Source organism: Chroicocephalus ridibundus, unplaced genomic scaffold, assembly GCF_963924245.1.
Source record: "Chroicocephalus ridibundus unplaced genomic scaffold, bChrRid1.1 SCAFFOLD_37, whole genome shotgun sequence".
Classification (NCBI taxonomy): Eukaryota; Metazoa; Chordata; class Aves; order Charadriiformes; family Laridae; genus Chroicocephalus; species Chroicocephalus ridibundus.
The window spans coordinates 1,168,190-1,186,049 of record NW_026961439.1 but is presented as its reverse complement, the minus strand read 5'-3'; the positions used below and the strand labels follow the sequence as shown (position 1 = coordinate 1,186,049).

Sequence of the window (17,860 nt, the reverse complement as noted above, 5' to 3'; positions counted from 1 at the left end):
GCCACTTTTGGCAAAATCATTTCCAGCTTCCCAGGATATAAAATCAGACCAGGACCTTGTCAGTCATTTCGGGCATAAATAATTACAGCAGAAACGTTACAGGCATTCAACCTTCCCCTGCAAGCCATTAACACCGGATTCCCCCCCCCCCCCCCCCCCCGCGTAGCTTTGCCGGCTCCCCGCCTTGGGCAGCGCCTTCCCGGCCCTTCCTGAACTTTTCTCTCTTCTCTCTCCTCCGTTCTTTCCCGACGGGCCCTGGGCGCCGCCGCAGCCGCTCCTCCGCGGCCCCTAAAAAGAGCAGGGGCTGCGCAACGGCGGCTGCACCGCGCACGGCCCCTGAGCGGCGGCGGCGGGGAGAGGCGGCTGCTTGCTGCGCGCCTCCTGCTTTTGCGTGTTCAGCCTGGTGTTTGATGATTCGGTAACAAAGCCGGTTACTGAAGGTGAAGGAGGTGCACAGGCTGGCGTTCCGTGTTTCCAGAGTTGCCTTTCCAAACTGCATTGCCATCTCAGGGCGTGGGCCCGTGCAGTGCAGTGCAGTGCAGTGCAGACGTCTATGTTCAGAAAGGATCCCTGGAAAGGGTGCAGAGGGTTTGCCAGCAGGGTGTGAGATTACTCTTTGAGTATGCGTGTTGCATCTGTCCTGGCTCTGCATGCAGCCTGGCGGTGTTCTGTGCCAGTATAAAGCTGCGTTTGTGCACAGTGCACAATGACTCCAGCGGCCTTAGGATGGCTCCGCTGATGCCAAAGGAAAGTTGTAACAAAAGAGCCTAAAGAACCTGTAGTTTCTTCAGCAGGTGGGTATAAGCTGTGAAATCTACAGGTTTCATCTGAAAACCAGCACGCTTTTCAACCCCAAGCAAATAAGACACTTTAGTGCACTTCTAAACTGACCAAGTAGGGGGAAGGTGGAGAGAGAAAGAAACAATTGTGTTTTCTGGGTGCATTTGGTCTAGAAGCTTCTAGCTGCTGTCAATTTGCAATTTAACATGGATGTGTTATTTGGTTGTAGATTAAATGTGTAAGAGGTTCAAAGCTAGTTTTGTACGTAGACGCTAGACCCTGATACGCTGGCACTGAGGAACACAGGCGGATGGAACCTGGTTCTGGTCAAGCAGGTCTCACAGGTCTTGTTAGGGGAGGTACAGCAAAAACATGGGAGATGATACTTCTGAATGAGTCTGTACGGTACTGAATTTACATACCGCAGTCAGCACTAACAAGTTCTCTGCACTCCCAGTTCATCAGGTCTGACCTCTCTTCACCTAGATTTTCTAATAATAAACCAGCTATACGTTGGTTTAAAATAAGTTTTTGATCGTCATCTGCCTTATGTTTGGCAATGAACTTTCTGTTTGGGACTGGTACTTTTTCAGCTGTATGTTGTATACTTCAAAACCCAGCATTTAAAAGTTGCAGCATGTAGAAATGGTGCCAAATTAGCTACAGCTCCCAAACATGCTAGAACAAAGTTTAGGGAAGTGATAAGTAGTAAAAAGGAAAGGAGATCTTTCAGTGGAGATCTCTTAGGAGCGTTATATAGCTCGTATACTTCAGCCTCTCCCCTGTTTTCAGCTAGGGTATGTATGGGTGGAAGGAAGGTCAGGAGAGTCCGTCTTTTAAGCCTCATTTTAAGCCTCTTTTAAGGCATGTTTATAGTACCACAGCATTGGAAAGGAGCCTTAATGTCATGTCAGGCCTGTTTTCAGAAGATATATGGTAAAGACAATAACTAAGCAAGGCAGGGAGAATACAAAGGCAAGATTTCAGAACTTGATGGGTACACTTAGGAGAGGTGAAAATGAAAATTTTGTCAATACCTTTCAGGCAGAGCGAAAGACAAATGAGGTGATTGGCTAAAATAACAGAGAATAGCCTGGGCAGTAAAATGTCCTGAAAAGCAATTAGTTGCAGCAAGAGTCTGGCACTGCCTCCCAGGACATGAAGCTGGTCTGCAACATGCTAGATTTATGGCTTTATATAAAAACTTGGTAGAGATAACAAGGTTTGGATGTAAAAGATGCTGTAGGCAGCACAGCTCAGCTGTAGTTTTATTGACAGGTGCTGGACAGGCAAGGGCAGGACTCGGGGTAGCCTGTCCCATCAGGAAGGAAGGACCTTTGTGGTGCTGTCAAAGGGTTGACTTCATGGATATGTGGTGGCTCGAATCACTGCCCTGTGTAGGTTGACCAAAGCCCTGCCATGACAGGCTGCGGCCTGGAGGTTCCCTTCCCCAGTTGTGTGGATCAAGCTGGTGCTGCAGACTCACACAAATGGCGATAAGAAGTGAGGAATGCAGGTCTGTACAAGCTCAAAGATGACAATAAGAGATAACAGCAAACAGAATAACCAAAAAGGGAACAACCCTGAATATTCATTTGTGATTAGAACACAGAACTGAACCCAAGCTTCTCACAAGTACTGGGTGTGTACTTCATTGGCTTGAAAGGGCTGAGCAGGGGTGTCAGAAAGGAATAAAGACAGAAGCCACACACTCCGTCTTGACTTGGACTCGTCACCAGCTGGCAGGCAGGCCAACAACCCAGCCATCAGCAGGGACGCCCCTGATGCCAACTGCCAGGGAAGACGTGATTTGACCCAGCGCAGCTCCAGTGTGGTGAGGGCATTCCTAGGGAAACTAATACTGGAGGGATAACTCACAGGACATGGGCGAGAGCAACAATTTGTGCACATATGTTATTTGAAACAAGGCCGTAAATTGATCCAAAAATGGATCGATTGTAAGTATCTATCTAGCTGCAGTAATGAAGAACTAAGTAAACTTGTTATTTTTTTCTATTTTGCATCCATTTCTTCTGAGCGATTGCTTGGTTAGTCTCAGAATGCAGAAGAAACCCTGGGTGTTCCTCTGTTGGTGTGTTACACTGAGTTGGAAAAGAATATGATTTAAGAGATCAGGGATTGCTTGTAATACTTCTGCTTGTTGCATTATAAAATACAGTGGTGCATGATAAGGCGGAAATAATGTTCAGTTTATGTGACTTGCACATTTTTTTATTGCAATAAGCAGTGCTACCCTTGAAGTCCACAGTAGGGCACAAACCTTCATCGGACTAAGAAGCAGTTTGTGTGGCACGTCTGTGGTAAGGCCATTAAGGATGTCGGCTGCTGCCCAGCACCTGAGTTACACCCTGCCTGTTCTTCATTCTCAGCTTCAGGGATCTGTGCCAGTATCTCTGCTTTCCCTTGCTCCCCGGCAGTATATAGCAAAGCAAGTCCTGCGCTGTTCTTTTAGTTTAGAAGAGAGAAAGTGTTTTTCCTTATCCTTTACCACATCGCTGCAGACTAGAGTAGATTGGCATGGCCCACGTACAAAGAGCATTAGGCCTCTTATCTGTTCCTTTTCAAATTAAAACAGTGGTGTTACAGTATTTAAAGCCTAGCGACATGTAAAGGGAAATGATCTGAGCTGTTACGTAGCAGGCATGCAAATGAGACTCAAACCCTCCAGTGCAGGACTGGAAAAGGGCTTGTATCTGCAGTTCTTGGAGATTTTTGAGCTGCTGCTCTTCTCCTTGTTCACCAACAGATGTCAACAGTTCTCTAAAACTACAGGCCATAGGACTTGCATTTAGGCAAGTTCTTGTTTTTTAAAAATTATTTTCTAATAAGGTTATGACTTCTTGTCCTGTCTTCTGCACATTACTTTCTATTATTTATTAATTTCATTTATGTGATATGTGCTGTCCTTTTTAGATAACAGATAGAGATTTTTAAAAAGACTAAACAGCACTTTTTTTGTGTAGACGTCTCTTCTGATTCAATGTATTCCTATACTGATCATAACCCATCAGCCTGCTTTCAGTTCATAGGAAGTTAGTAAAATTAATTTTAATTAAGATGTTAATTATCTTTCCAAATGCAAAATTATTTTAAAATACCCAGACAGATGTCATCAGCTGCTTTCATTTTGTTCTTTCCTTGCCTTATCTTTAAAAGCAATTAAGATTGCTGGACAGGTATTAAGGTTTTCTATTTCTTTGCCTGTTAGCCAGTGAGTATACCCTAATGTGTGCATGTTAACACCACCAGAAAGGATGGGCAGTTCCTGTTTTTTTCCTTAAAACACAGCAGCATTTTACTAGGCTTGGAAATTGTGGTATTTTGTAATCTACTGTTGTGAAGTGCTGAATGAAAATAACACCAATAACAGTAATTGCAGTTGGTAATTGCTAGATTGATTCTGCTGCACTTTTACTAAAAATGTTTGGTTTGTTTTTTTAGTTTTTATCGGGTTTCGGTCTGTTTTCTAATAACTCTTAACTGTAATTGTAAAAAAAAAAACAAAACAAAAACCCCAAACATATAAATACAGTCATGACCTTTGGTAATTGACCTAAAGTGGCTTTGATAATCTGATTCTGTTGATCTGTATGGATTACGTTTTTTCCTCGCTGGGCTTTTATCAACAGCCACCTTTGGAAGGTATGCACTGTTGGAGCTTTTTATGATGTTGCTCTTGGTAGATCTTGCTTTTATTTGTAGTTTTAGAGTTGTCATTAATTTTACAACCTAATCTACTTCTTTTCTGGCTTTATTTCCCTTTGATGTATTTAGCTTTGTTTCTTTGACTTTCATTATGTGACATTAAAAAGGCTTTTTTTGATGTATTTTTTTCCAACTTTGTCTTTCCCATGTAAGCTTTCTTGCTTGCCTGCCTCCCACTTCTCAATCCCATTTCTCCATCTGCATCGCAGGAAGTTCAGCTTGGACATTAGGAAAAGGTTCTTCATTGAGAGGGTGATTGATCACTGGAAGGCACTCCCCAGGGAAGTGGTCATGGCAGCAGGTCTGTTGGAGTTCAGGGAGTGTCTGGACAACGCTCTTAGTCATATGGTTTAGTTTAGCTAGTCCTGTGAGGAGCAGGGAGTTGGACTCAATGATCCTTATGGGTCCCTTCCAACTCTAAAAATTCTATGATCTCCACTAGGTGCCTTCTTTTACCATAGTTTTGAGCAGTTCTTTAAGAAAGGTTGTTGTCCAAGTTTAAGTGGACATTCTCTTTTGCGTGCAATCCATTACACCTGAATTTATTGCTGCATATCATCACCCTTCTTGCACATTGCTTGATCTTTAAATTTCATGGGTTTCTGCTTTCGCCTACCCCATCGGTGGCTTCGTGGTGCTTATGCTTTCACAGGTGTTGAAAAAGGTGGAGAAGCATGCAGAACATACCTGAGATAATCAGTCCAGAGAGTGAGTCATTGTCTCCATTTTCAGGTTAACACAAATTTTAGCCCATTTGCAAGTAGTCCAGCCTCACAGTTGCCCTGGATGCTGTTCATATGTGAGCACACACTGGCTAAGACCAAGTTTCTGATCCTCCAACAGGGCAGAGCCTGAGCATGTTACTGCCGTAACATCAGACCAGGCTCTTACTTGTATGCTTAAGCCATCTCTAGAGCCATTTATTCTTGAAGTGTAGACACTGGCTTTCTTTATAAGAATATGCCATAGTACACTTTGAAATAGACCTGCAACTTTTATGTATGTTAAATTTGCATTTGTGCTACACAGCCCATGAGTCATAGAATCAGAGTCAGAATGGTTCGGGTTGGAAGGGACTTTCAGTGACCATCTAGTCCAACCCTCCTGCCCCACTGGGACATCTTTAACTAGGTCAGGTCACTCAAAGCCCTGTCCAACCTGACTTTGAACACTTTCACTGATGAGGCATCCACAGCTGCTGTGAGTAATCTATTCCAGTGTCTCACTACTCTCATCATAAGAAAATTCCTTCCTTATATCCAATCTAATCTACCCTCTTTCAGTTTAAAACCTTGTTGATAACGAACAGACAGAATGAATATAAGTACTTTTGTCTCTTCAGCAAATGCCACATGTCAGCATTCCTCTCCTTGCTCAATTTGTTGATAAACATGTTAAGCAAGAGCCCACCGATTCTTTATGCCTACAGACTTCTCAGAATACTTGGTGCTTGGTTACTGTGCAGACAGCTAGACTGTAAATCGGGAAGAGAGGAAAGACCAGGAACTCCAAGGGACCCCCTGTTTAGGAAGAGCAGCCAAATCCCTAGGAATTGTGTCTTGCTCACTCACTTAAGCTGCCTGTGTTCTTAACAACTGATCCACCTCAGTGGTTGTCCGGTGCCTTTTGCCCTGCTCGTCTGAGATATTGCTCAACCCCATACTTTTTACTTATAGAGATCCTTACAGGCTTTACAGGGACCTTTAAGGACTCCCCCCAGAGTGACTAAGCACTTGACACACAAAATATGTTCCCTTATTCACCCTTAAAGCCCCTGAAATCACCTGTTTCCCAGAGATATTCCTGAGTGGACCAAGGGATATTCCTTCTTTTCCTACCCTATCCACATCCCTTTTGCCTCGATGTGATGGCTTCTGGACAGCAGATGATGGAATCTTAAATCTGCATTTAATGGAGCCCAAATACCTTCCTATCATGTTTTTGTCCCTTTTCCAGAGATAGAAGAAAGGCTAGGAGAGAATTAGTCATGTAGCAGGATTTGTAAGTGTATGTTCCAATATCTACTCTCAATATTCTCAACTCTGCAGGGCGTGGGAACTGTCTGGAGGTGGGAGGTGGAAGGGGCAGGAGGAAAGACAAGAAATTGAGAGTCTGAGACTTTTTCCAGACACTGCCATGGAGAATTTGCACTTCTGCATTAAGAAGGGAGGCAGCTAGGAGCCAAGATCTTCCTTTTACGTCTGTGTGTGCCCAGAGCTAGTTGCTGTTTCCTCCTGCTTGGTGCAACGGACATACAGCTCAGTCTTCTGCACCTTCCTGCAGTTCTTGTTAGACATTGGTGTTTTCTTTCCCTGCTGTGTCTTCTCCCTTCTCTCTCTAGAAAGAGGAGTTTGCCTGTAGTTACGTCTGCTCTGGGTCTAATGAGTATACTTCCTTCCTTCTCTCCATACTGAAATTGTTAATACAATGGTAAAGGAGAAATTGTGATTACATAGAAATTGGGATTTCTGTTATATGGTGATAATTGCATTCCGTTAAGAGAGTTAAAATCCTTCCCAAGACAGCCACTTCCTTTTCTGGATGAGTGCCAGACAGCACCCATCTTTCTGTGGAACCAGAATCTAGGATGTTAGCTTCCAAATTCTGTGATAAGAAGAAGGGTGGGGGCTAAAAAGTCAGGGGTTTTTTTTACTGAATTTACTTCAAACCTAGTCCTGTAGGGTAATCCTCAGGTAGAGTACAAGTTGCTGAAACTATCCACCTGATTTTCCCCTCCCCTACACCATGGTCAGTGTATCAGTACCTAGGTACATTAGTATCAAATCCACAGAAGCCACCAGAAAAAAACTTCAGTATTTTCCCAAGCTGTGTTACTGCTCTCTGGCGTGATTCCTGGCAAACCACCTAAACCACTTAGATCTTGTATTTGCCTTTAAATGTAGGGCTTATTCAAACCCAGGGAAACAAAGCTGAGATTCAGACTAAGTCAGCAAACAAGCACTAAATTACTGGGCAATGTAGTTTTTATCCTACGCTAATCAGCAACTTCAACTGTGGAAGCATATGTAAAACAACAGTGGATCTCCCAAGGGTTCGGGTCAAAAACGGGAGCTTCAAGGCACATCCAGAGGATAAGCAATGGGAATGAAACTATCATTCTCGATCAGGTTGCTGTTTCTGAGCACCCTGGGGCTTGTGACAAATAAATACAAATCAAGAATGCTACTTCTCCAGGGTTTCTCAATTTTCCTGTGTTTGCATGCCAAGGATTTGCTCTCAGGGTAGCCAAATATGAAATGCACGCAAAGACCAGAGAACGCTGCACGGGATGCTGCCAGGGAAAGGGCCAGGCCTGCCCCAGAGCAGCGCCTTCCGTTGCCGTAGGCGTTATGCTCCAAGTCAGCCTTGTGAATCCTGAATGGCAGGAACTGGGTGGGACCGGGGCATACTCTCTACCTCAGAGCCTTCCTGTTTGCACTGTCACAGCAGCCCCAGCTCAGCAGAAGATAATTTTGCCAAACTTTCAAGCTGGGGGAGCCTAAATAGAGCACGCGTCACCCATAGACATCAGAAGTCTTGGCAAATGAGGTCAGTACCACTTTCCTTACTTCATAGATGGGAAAATAGGTGAAACAAAGCTACGGAAAAGGGAAATTATTTCCTTGAGATCACGAGGCAGTTGGAGCAGGGAACTAGGGCATGAATCTCCTGTGCCCAGACCTGCTCTCCTAGGTACTATGTGATTTAAAATGACAGTTATTTCAGGGGGCTGGTTGTCCTCACCATTTCTGCTGACTCTCCTCCCGCTCGCAGCACCTCTTAATACTAAGCAAGGGCTTATAGTGCCTAAATGGAGATAGAAAAGTACAACTTCAGAATATCTTCTTGCAGTAACTGTGTGTAGTTCTGTATGTATCCAGTTAGGAAGAAAAATGTGAACTGCATGTTTGAATTACGCCGTGTGTTATGTTGATAAGGTCTTCTGATTTTCTTTCCTGGACTCTCTGTACTTTCCCTCTCCAAATAAATTGCTAGTGGGAAAGTGAGTACCTTTATTTCCCGGTTCTCCTCTATGGTGCATAGCCGAATTTGTTGAAACAGTCACTTTCTTTTCCTCCATCATCTTCATATATTTGTCACATCTGTTTAAATGTGTTTAAATAGTGTGATAACAGAGCCAAGCAAGAAAAAAAAATCCCAAAACTTGTGTCCACAAAGCCCCTTCCAGTAAATGTTTCCTGTTTGTTTGGAGTTCTTACTAGACAACCCAGAAGGGACCCCACAGAATTGTTACAGTTTTATTGCTGAACCATACTCCAATGAATGTTGGTCTTCTTTCCACCAGATAAGAGTGACCTGAAGATGAAACCTTCTGCCACCTATGAGCTGTTAGTGGATGGTGTTGGACCATGGGACTTCACTGGCAGTTTTGTTCCTTGTGAGCTGCTGCTTGTCGGAGAGGATGCCTACCCTGTGCTTGTGAGCTCTAAGAAGCAGGTTTTGATCGCCGTTTCACAGTATGGGAAGGGCCGGATGGTGGTTGTTTCCCATGAGGGAATCTTGAAGGACTCCAAGTTTTCCCAGTTCCTCAGAAATGCTGCGGAGTGGCTCAAGCCTTCCCCCGAGGCCCTGGTTGGAGTCCATCCTCATTTGGACTCCCTCTCCCAGCTGCTGCTCGGGGCTGGCACCAAAGTACAGGCTGGGGCAGAGCTCAGCTCCTCCCTGGGGGTGTACTGTATGGATGCCTATGACAGCACACAGGCAAAAGACTTGGTCGGCTTTGTAAAGAGGGGTGGAGGGCTGCTCATTGGCGGCCAGGCCTGGCACTGGGCGAGTCAACACGGCAAGGAGAAGGTTCTGTTTGAATTTCCTGGGAATCGGGTGACCAGCGTGGCTGGTGTGTACTTCACAGGAAACACTGTGGAGAAAGGCATCTTCAAAGTTGCCAAGAAAATTTCCAAGATCCCCTTAATTGTCCCGTGAGTATCTGAACTACTCTCTATTTAAACAACTGTTCAGGTTAAGCAGGTGAGGTGTTTATAGAAGATTCTTGAGGTGAGAGATAAGGATGATGGTGAATGATGGTTCTTTAATAGCCAGGATGGGATGCAACTGTTGTCTTCCAATTTAAGGGGGACCTTCCTGCTGTTTGCAATTGGAAAGAATGGTGTCTTTGACTGCTTCCAGGGCAGCTGGACCAGGCCTGGGGAATTCATTCAAGGGCAAAGAAACAAGGGGAGCCATCTTCTATAGCAGTCTGTCTGACTAAGTGTGCACACACAGCAAGATGGGGGCAGGGACAGGAGGAGTAAAAAGAGTTACTCCCTCTCCCCAGACGTGTATGTTCAGGGCAACTGTCCCACAGTTCAAAACCAGGTTGGAGATGGAGCGCCAGGCCAGCCCTCTGGGCAAGGCTCTGGCTGGCAGCTGCCAAACCTGTTTAACCAGTTCCTTGCAGAAATTTGCCTTCTGCAGGTGAAACCCAGGGGCAGGTGCAGAGCTGAGGGGGTGGGCTGGGTGACACCTCCCTTCTCAGCTTCTGACATGGGCTGTGGACAGGAAATCTTGGTGCCCTGGTTCATTTGGGATTCCAGCCTGGCCCCTTGGATACTGGAGCAGTAGGTGTAAAAGTCAAGGCTGCTATAACTCGTACTGCGCAGCAGAGCAGGCATCAGAGTCCTTGGCGTTGCTCTGCTGTCTTCCCCCACCTCCCTTTGCGGGCAGGTGTGCCATGCTGTGCTTCACCCACTTTCTGCTGAGTTACACAAGGTGCGGCAGGTTCTCCAAGGAGCATGAGTGCTGCTGTGCTTCCTCTGTGTGGCAGCTTCATTTCACTGCAATGCAAGCTGCAACAATTACAATAAAATTCCGTGCAAGTCTTTCCTTCACAGCCTTTTCTTTCCTTGTGCATATGTAATACTAAATTTTTGTTATTTTCAGACAAAATAATTGGATTTTATACTCTCTGGATGCTCAGTTTGTTTCCCAAAAAAGGTACTAGAAAGCTCTGCTGTTGAATTCAGCAAAGCGCTTTGGACACAGATAACAAACGAAGTTACTTCATTAAAATTTGCTGATCGATTCTTGTTCCCACTTGCAGTGCGTGGGCATGTTCCCACTGCCTCATGCACAGAGCATGGAAGAGGAAGAGAAGTGGACAATTCAGAAGAGAAAAATTACATAGCAGTTAACAAGACTTTAAATGGTATCTGATGGTGAATTACACCTTGTTTAGGGTGGTTTTGATTGGATCCAGAGCCCCAGAGAAATATGTAATTTCCGTGCAACACAACAGCTCTGTGCATCTGGGCCTTCCTGCTGGCCTTTGCTTAACCCACAGAGAATCAGACTGCACTCTAAGGCAGGTGCTGTGCCGTATGCCTGAGCGTATACTCTGTGTGACAAAGGGTCTCAGTAAATTAATAACCAAAGGAGAGCTGCAGATTTAATTCCTGTTCTATGGGCATGCAGAATGGCAGCATCATTTATTCTTATTGAGTTGGCTGCAATGGCCGTGTAACAACAGATTATTTCCAGGTGTTAGGAGAAAACTGTGTTTCGCAGAACCAGGAGAAAGTGTAAACAAATCAAATGAGAGTAATTCAACATGTTTTTCTGCACAGTATAATCTGATGTGAGGACTATGTGTTAGGGCCCTGATTCATTTTCTAGTAACTTGTTATTTGCCTAGCTGTGTGCCTGTCCATCTGGCCCATTTGGCCTAGCTGTGCTTTCTTCAGGTCTCAGTGGTGGCAGAGTCTGGGAGAAGACAGAAATCTCCTGGGCTTGCCCTAACTAGTAATGGCTAGGGTGGGGTAAATGGAGAAAGTTTCTGTTGTAAGAGATGTGCCGCTTCACACATCATTTGCAGTTTAAAAAGATATGAAAGGTCTTCTGATTCTTGAGTTTCTGCAATGCATTTAGATTTTCAAGCTGCTCTTCAAAGTCAGAGGGCTAGAAACTTCCTTTTGACCTCTTCTTTCTCTCTCTTTTTTAAATGAGTTCTGAGATTCTTACAGATTTACTTGGCTGCAAAATCTGAGGCTTTAAAAGGAGAAAAAATGAGGTATTGATGGATTTATTTTTTTAACTGTAAGAACTGGCAACATGACTTACTAGGTTGAGGGAGGAAGAAGAGGCAGGGATGGACAAGGTGGCCTTTTGTGGAAAGGATTCTAAGATGAGGGCTAACCTGGACCTCTTCTGTTTTTGCAGGCACCAGGCCAACCTCGGCCTTGATGCTGAGTTTCTCCTGCGTGGTGTGTCGGAGCTGGATTTGGTGACAGGGGGCATACCTTCCATCTTGCTGGTGCACGGTGTACTCTCCTTCCCGCTCTGCCTGGACAGCTCACACTGCTGCCTCTTAGCTGCAGCGCGCTATGGCCAAGGTCGTGTTGTGGTGGCAACCCACGAGAGCCAGCTGTTCTCCCCAAAGCTAGCCAGATTCGTGCTCAATGCTGTCCGCTGGCTGGATGCTGGGAGAAAGGGGCTGGTGGGCGTGGATGCCAGCCTAAAGAAACTGTGTAGCCTCCTCTCTCAGGGAGAGGTGAAGTCACAGGTGTCACAGCTGACAGGTGACATCAGCGTGTACTGCTGCTCTTCTTACAGCGACAGAGAGGCAGAGAAGCTTCATGCTTTTGTGGCAGAGGGAGGTGGCCTACTGGTTGGAGGCCAGGCCTGGTGCTGGGCTTCCCAGAACCATGGCAAAGCTGCTGTGGCAAATTATCCTGGCAACAAAATCCTCAACCGCTTTGGGCTGAGCATCCTGGGGCAGAGCGGCCAGGCAGCTAAGCACCCAGCCGTGGGGTCTGGGGAGCACTACCACTTCCGCAAGGCGCTCGCTCTTTTCAACAGCCATGTAGACAAGCATGAGGAGCTCCAGGCCCCCTTGAAGGACTGGCTGCAAAGGCTAGCACAAGACTGCGCTGCTTTTCTGCACATCCCAGCCCACGACTGCCCTGCATATGCCTCGCTCCACCGCATCCTGACCAAAGTGCTTCAGAGAAGTGGGATCCCACACGTCAGCAGGCACTGCCCTGTCAAGAGCAACTCCAAAGAGGCAGTGCTTCTCTGCATGGCAACCGAGCTGTCCCTCACCATGACGGACAGTGCAGCTCTAGTGCAGAAATCTGCTGCTGGGGTCTGTGCCCTCCCCATCACTGTGGAAATTGATGGCACAAACCCAGGTGAGGAGTGTATCTCCCTTCCTCTTGATGCATCCTGTTGTTGGGATCAGTGGGGCACCCATCCTCAGTGTGCACGTTCCTGTATATGTCTGAACATGAGGACAGATGTGCAATTTCACTGTGGACTTGTGAGGAGGCTCATGTCTGTGTCGTGGCAGACAGGCTCCTTTTGTTGCCAGCCCCGATTTCTGTTCTCTGACACACCCTGTGCAAGTCCTGCTTCCTCGCTGTTCGTGCACAGGCACTTGAGGGAGAAGAACCACCTGACAGAGTCATCGCAGGGTACTTGCACAGCACAACGGCTTGGGCGAGAAAGCCTCCTTGAGAAAATCCAGGCTCTGCACTGCAGGTTGTTCTCACCATAGTTGTGCTAGCTGTCTGTGAGGCCATCCTACGAAGACGTAGGCATTAGGAACAAAAGGTTTATTTTTTATCTAGATGATTTCATCCTGAGTTATAGCATGGTTTCACAACTTGTGTTAGCATAACTGATGGAGTGAAAGTCTGGTTTTGGGGGTGAAAACAAGAGGCTGGAAGCATGGTGGGAACCTCTTGGGCTGACACCATCACTGGCGCCAAGGTATTTGGTAATTACATCCTGAATGATTTGTCTAAGCTTAAAAAAACCTATACAACCTTGCTGAGATTCCTGCTCACAACTGATATGTTTAAACTCTAGGTAAAATTCATCTAGTAAGGTATTATCCCCTGAACAGATTAATCTTTATATATTTTTTTTTTTGTATTGGAATATCATTGAAAGGAGTTGCTTGCAAACTGTTCTAATGAGATGAAGGAGATTGTTCTGGAGTCGCAGTGTCTGAGTGCAGAGGATATGCAGAGAGAAAAGTTGTTTTAACACTAATGAGTCAGGACAAAAGGGGAAAATCGTTAGCGTTGGCTGAACTGAATGCATTGGACGGAACACAGTATTTTGTTTGACCAAAAATACTCAGACTTTGTGTCATTTCACATAAACAAACAAAAAAAATGCTGTCAAACCCTGAGCACCCTTTCAAAACTAACTTTGGTGCAAATTCAGCAAAACTGAGATGAACTGGTGAAACATAGTGATATGGTCTAATTTGCATTTTTCCTTGGGTTAGGTTTTGCTTGACAAAACTGGTCCTCCTTTCTTGGAGGATGGGAGAGGTTGTTTATGACAGTTTTTTAGGACTTTTTGTGTTTGTGTTGAAATATGCTTGAGTAGACTTTATGTCAGAACTAGGGAGTAGATTTTGCCTCATCAGTACAGTAGAGATGGATCAGTTTTGCACTGTGTATCACAAGGTTTTGCAGAGATCTAGGCAGAGGAGACTTACATTTCCATGGGAAGACTGCCTAGAAACATGCTGAATTGTAGTGGTATGGTGGAGTACCCCATCTTACAGTTAAATTTAGCATAAGACAGTCCTTTTAGGCTTTCTTATAACTTCAGTTAGCTAGAAACGGGAATTCATGCAGGCCGCAGCATGTGCTGGACCAGTCAGTAAGGAAAAATGCGATGTCGATGTCAATGTCAGTCAGTTATTTAGGAAATGTTTTATGACCATTACAACTTCAACGGTGTTTAATACCACCTCAGTATGCACCTCTTATGAGGGCTTTAGGGTAAGAGGATCTGAGGAGAGGAGGAGGTGTTGGGAGTTTGGTTTCTTTTCTTCGTATTATTTTTAAAAGATACTAGTAAACACATTTAAGCTTGGCATTTTCAGAAGTTCAAATTTGGGTGGGCTTGCTTGCTAATGGTGTGATGATCTTGTTCACACTTCTACCCTATTGCTTTAAAACTATTTCTGACAGGTTGGGTAAAACGTGAAACAGTTCTGCGACTGTAGAGCAAGGGAAAAGAAAAGGATGGAATATTCTGCTGTTGCAGCTTAAAATATCCAGAATCCATAAAGTCAGGCCAAAGAAGGGCTCGACTCTTGAGAACCGTGTTCTCCTACCTTTAGGTAAGACAGCCTGGAGGAGTACAGGACTCTACCTCCCTGAAGGGCACACAGCAGTTATAACATTCCCTTGCCTGGTGGTCAGTGCTGGTCTGAAGGTAAGCTTCTGTTTACACCGAAGTATTTGCCAGGCGAGCAATCAAAAATAGCTTGCAAAAAGGCTTTTCTCATCGGTTTTGCTGCCTTTTCAATCCTTTCCTACTGCTGCCACCCTGTGGCACTTTCAGTGCATTGTCATAATTTTTCACGTTTCCCACTCTTCTGTTGCATTCTTCTTATTCTGTGTGCTGGCAGGATAATTGAGTATGGCTGCTGCCTGAAGGCAGCTGTATGTGTTTTCTTATCGTGCAAAGAGAACTGATCAAGGTGATTTTCATGCCCAAGATGAGTACTTGAGCCCTTCTATGCACCAGACTTAGTTCTGGCTCTCTAGATGTCTCATAGGGTACTTTCACAGTGCTGTCACTGTTGCTTATGTAGATGTATCCAGATCAGGTATAAACGAGTTGCTTGTCATCCTGTTCTCTGCAAAGTATGAAGCAGATAAATGCTCACCTGCTTGGATATGTTTTGCAGAGAGCTCCCTGCAGCTGAAATGCAAAGTTTACTCAGGTGTTTCTGTCTGATCCTGTTGTCACCTGCCGTCACATGCTACTGTATGAGGACCAAGGACGAGATACAATTAAAGAAGCCAGCAGTAATCACATCTTTCCACCTCCTATGTTACAGGATGTGACTGACGCTGGTGAAGGAATGATCAATGCAAGTACAGTGCAGTGAAAGAAGTCCTGCAGTACCCTGAACTGCTAGTGAAGAATGTAGTTGACCCAGCAGTAATGGGAGTATTGCTCTAACACTGTCTGAGACAGGGATAACACTGAACTTCACCAGCTTTTTTCATTGTATTTGCTATTTCTGGTCACTACAGGCAGAAAGCTTGAACGAGGCTGGAGTCAGAAGGCCGCTTCTGTGTGCGTGCCCTGGAAGGACAGTGCTGCCAGCAGATGACTCGGAGTGTTGTGGTTGGTCTGCCAGGTCGAGCTCAGAGCCCTTTGACCAGCTGTTCCTACCCTTCTGTTTTCCAGGTGCAGATTGGGTGTCACACGGATGATCTCTCTCATGCCACAGAGCTGAAGCGGGCCCCAGTGGTAATACGCACCTGTGATATTGCCTGCCAGAAACAGTCTATTTCCTGCCTCTGGGGTGGCCTCATTTACATCATAGTACCAGCAAACAGCATCCTGGGGAAAGTGCCCATCACGGTAGAAGGGGCAGTCAGAGCTCCTTTCTTCAAGCTTGGTAGGTTTGTTTACCTTGGTGCCTTTCTCCTTAGTGCTGCTCACAGATGCTGCTCTCTCTGTGACTGAAAGGTATGTCTTAGAAATACTTGTGTTTAGGAATACTTGGAATACTTTAGGAATATCCCAGATTTAGTTTCCTTGCTTTGTTGTCCTCTGGGATTCTGGGTAAGCCACTTAATCACTCTGTGCCTGCTACATAGCAGGAGGTAGGTAAGGGAGCTGTCACAAAATGGGCAGGATTTGTCCAAACTGACATTTCTTGAGGTTGGAGTTGTCATTTCCGATGGAATTCGTTGTGTTGGAGGGAGACCGCTTGACCTCTGCCACAGCAAATCTTGCATTGTGCTCTGCCTGCTTTACTGTGCCCCTCTATGGCCATCTCCAGTCCCTACAGTAAATCTCTGATGAATTTCCCGTGTTTTCCATCAGTTTCTCTTTTCTTTCTGTATACAATTTCTTCTTGCTCTTCTGGCAAACTAAACAAAACCAGGGTTGTTACATGAAATAGCAAATATCTGATGGAGAAGAAGAAATGAGATCATCAAGGGATGCTGGAGAAGCCTGATGCTTCTTGTTCTCAGATGGGAAACAGGGATCTGTTCTTGCTACGTTACTGCTCTGGTATATGCCAATCCTTTCTGTTTCCCATCCATAAAAGAACCTGAGGAGATTTCCCAAGCACAGGATGAGGATTAACTAATTAACAGCCACCACCCCCAGTCACACAACTAACACATACTGTTTTCCAAGATAATTTCCCAACTTGTGGTTTCCCAGCTTGACATTTAGAACTGTGCTGAAAAGTCAGAGCTGTGTTTAACTGATCTTCTCTGTTGTCAATGTAGGGGAGACCTGTGAAAGCCAGTGGAAGACCTGTATCCGGCACTACCCTGCTCCCTGGGCAGAACTTGCTGTTGACAATCTCATCCTGACAGTGCCATCTGACAGCATCCGCCACATGGAGAACCCAGAGCCACTGCTGACCCTGTGGAATGAGATCATGGTGGCAATAAGCAAATTGGCAGCCATACCAACAAAATTTCCAAGGCCAGAGAGGATTGTAACAGATGTCCAGATCTCATTTGGTAGGTACATTGCCATATGGCCTTCTCAAGGGGCTAAGAGGCAAAGTGGCCTCTAGCAGAAGTGTCTGTTCTTTCAAGGGTATTTTGCTAAAACCAGACTAGAAACATACATAAGGTGTCAGATGACTGTGACCCTTGTGTAAGTGTGAGCTATTCTGTCAGGATGGAAGCATGGTGAGCTGGGGCTTAAAAAAACATATTGACCCTTTCAGATGCCTCCCTGCTCTCAAAACTGGTGTTGTCTCACTTAGCTGTTCTGCCTGGGCATGTTAAGAGGCAGAGCTGCTGACTGCAGTGGCTTTGATTCACATGTAGTTACTCATTCTCCCTCTTGAATGCACTGCAGAGTCAGTACAGCTGGCAGATGGCGACCTGATTTCTGTTTTTTCCCTGCCTCAGCCACAGGACTGTTCTCACACATCTCACACGTCTCACACACATTTTAAACCTATGTGTGCCTACCTGCTGGAGACGGGCTGCACAAAGGTTATTGTGGGCAAAACTTAGCCCAAAAAGACGTGCCTGAGATGATGGCAATGGAGAAGCTGAACCAATATCACCGTCAAAGCCCTTAAGTTAATAGTTTTGCAGCTGATGCTCCCCCACCCCAGCTGTTCAAGTTGTGAACTGAGTGCATTTGATCTAGAGTCAAATTAGGTGGTAAATGTGGAACTTTGCGATACAAGTTTTGTTCAATTGTTCTTCAAAATAGACTGCTTAACTTCATCATCCCACAATGAGACAAGCACTTGGCATGAACCCTGATGTTCTAAGCCTTTGCTAAGCCACATGGAAAGAATTTGTTGCGCATCTTGGGAGTGTTAAGTTCTGTTATCCTGAGCAAATGCCAGTTGAAAAGATCATAGTCT

General features: G+C 45.3%; 1 protein-coding gene across 3 annotated transcripts in view; it reads left to right on the top strand.

Moving 5' to 3' along the window:
* Positions 1-7,925: 7,925 nt before the first annotated feature.
* The window catches only part of TCAF2 (TRPM8 channel associated factor 2), a 24,333-nt gene continuing 14,398 nt past the window's right edge, over positions 7,926-17,860 (top strand). For 2 of the 3 annotated variants that reach the window (XM_063321954.1, XM_063321953.1), the window contains exons 1-6: positions 7,926-8,055; positions 8,813-9,446; positions 11,683-12,653; positions 14,609-14,703; positions 15,691-15,904; positions 16,752-16,991. In XM_063321954.1, the coding sequence (XP_063178024.1) occupies positions 8,830-9,446; positions 11,683-12,653; positions 14,609-14,703; positions 15,691-15,904; positions 16,752-16,991 (2,137 nt within the window). In that variant the 5' untranslated portion in view covers positions 7,926-8,055; positions 8,813-8,829. Of the gene's footprint in view, positions 8,056-8,790; positions 9,447-11,682; positions 12,654-14,608; positions 14,704-15,690; positions 15,905-16,751; positions 16,992-17,860 lie in introns of those variants that run through there. The other variant, XM_063321952.1, reaches the window with a different exon arrangement.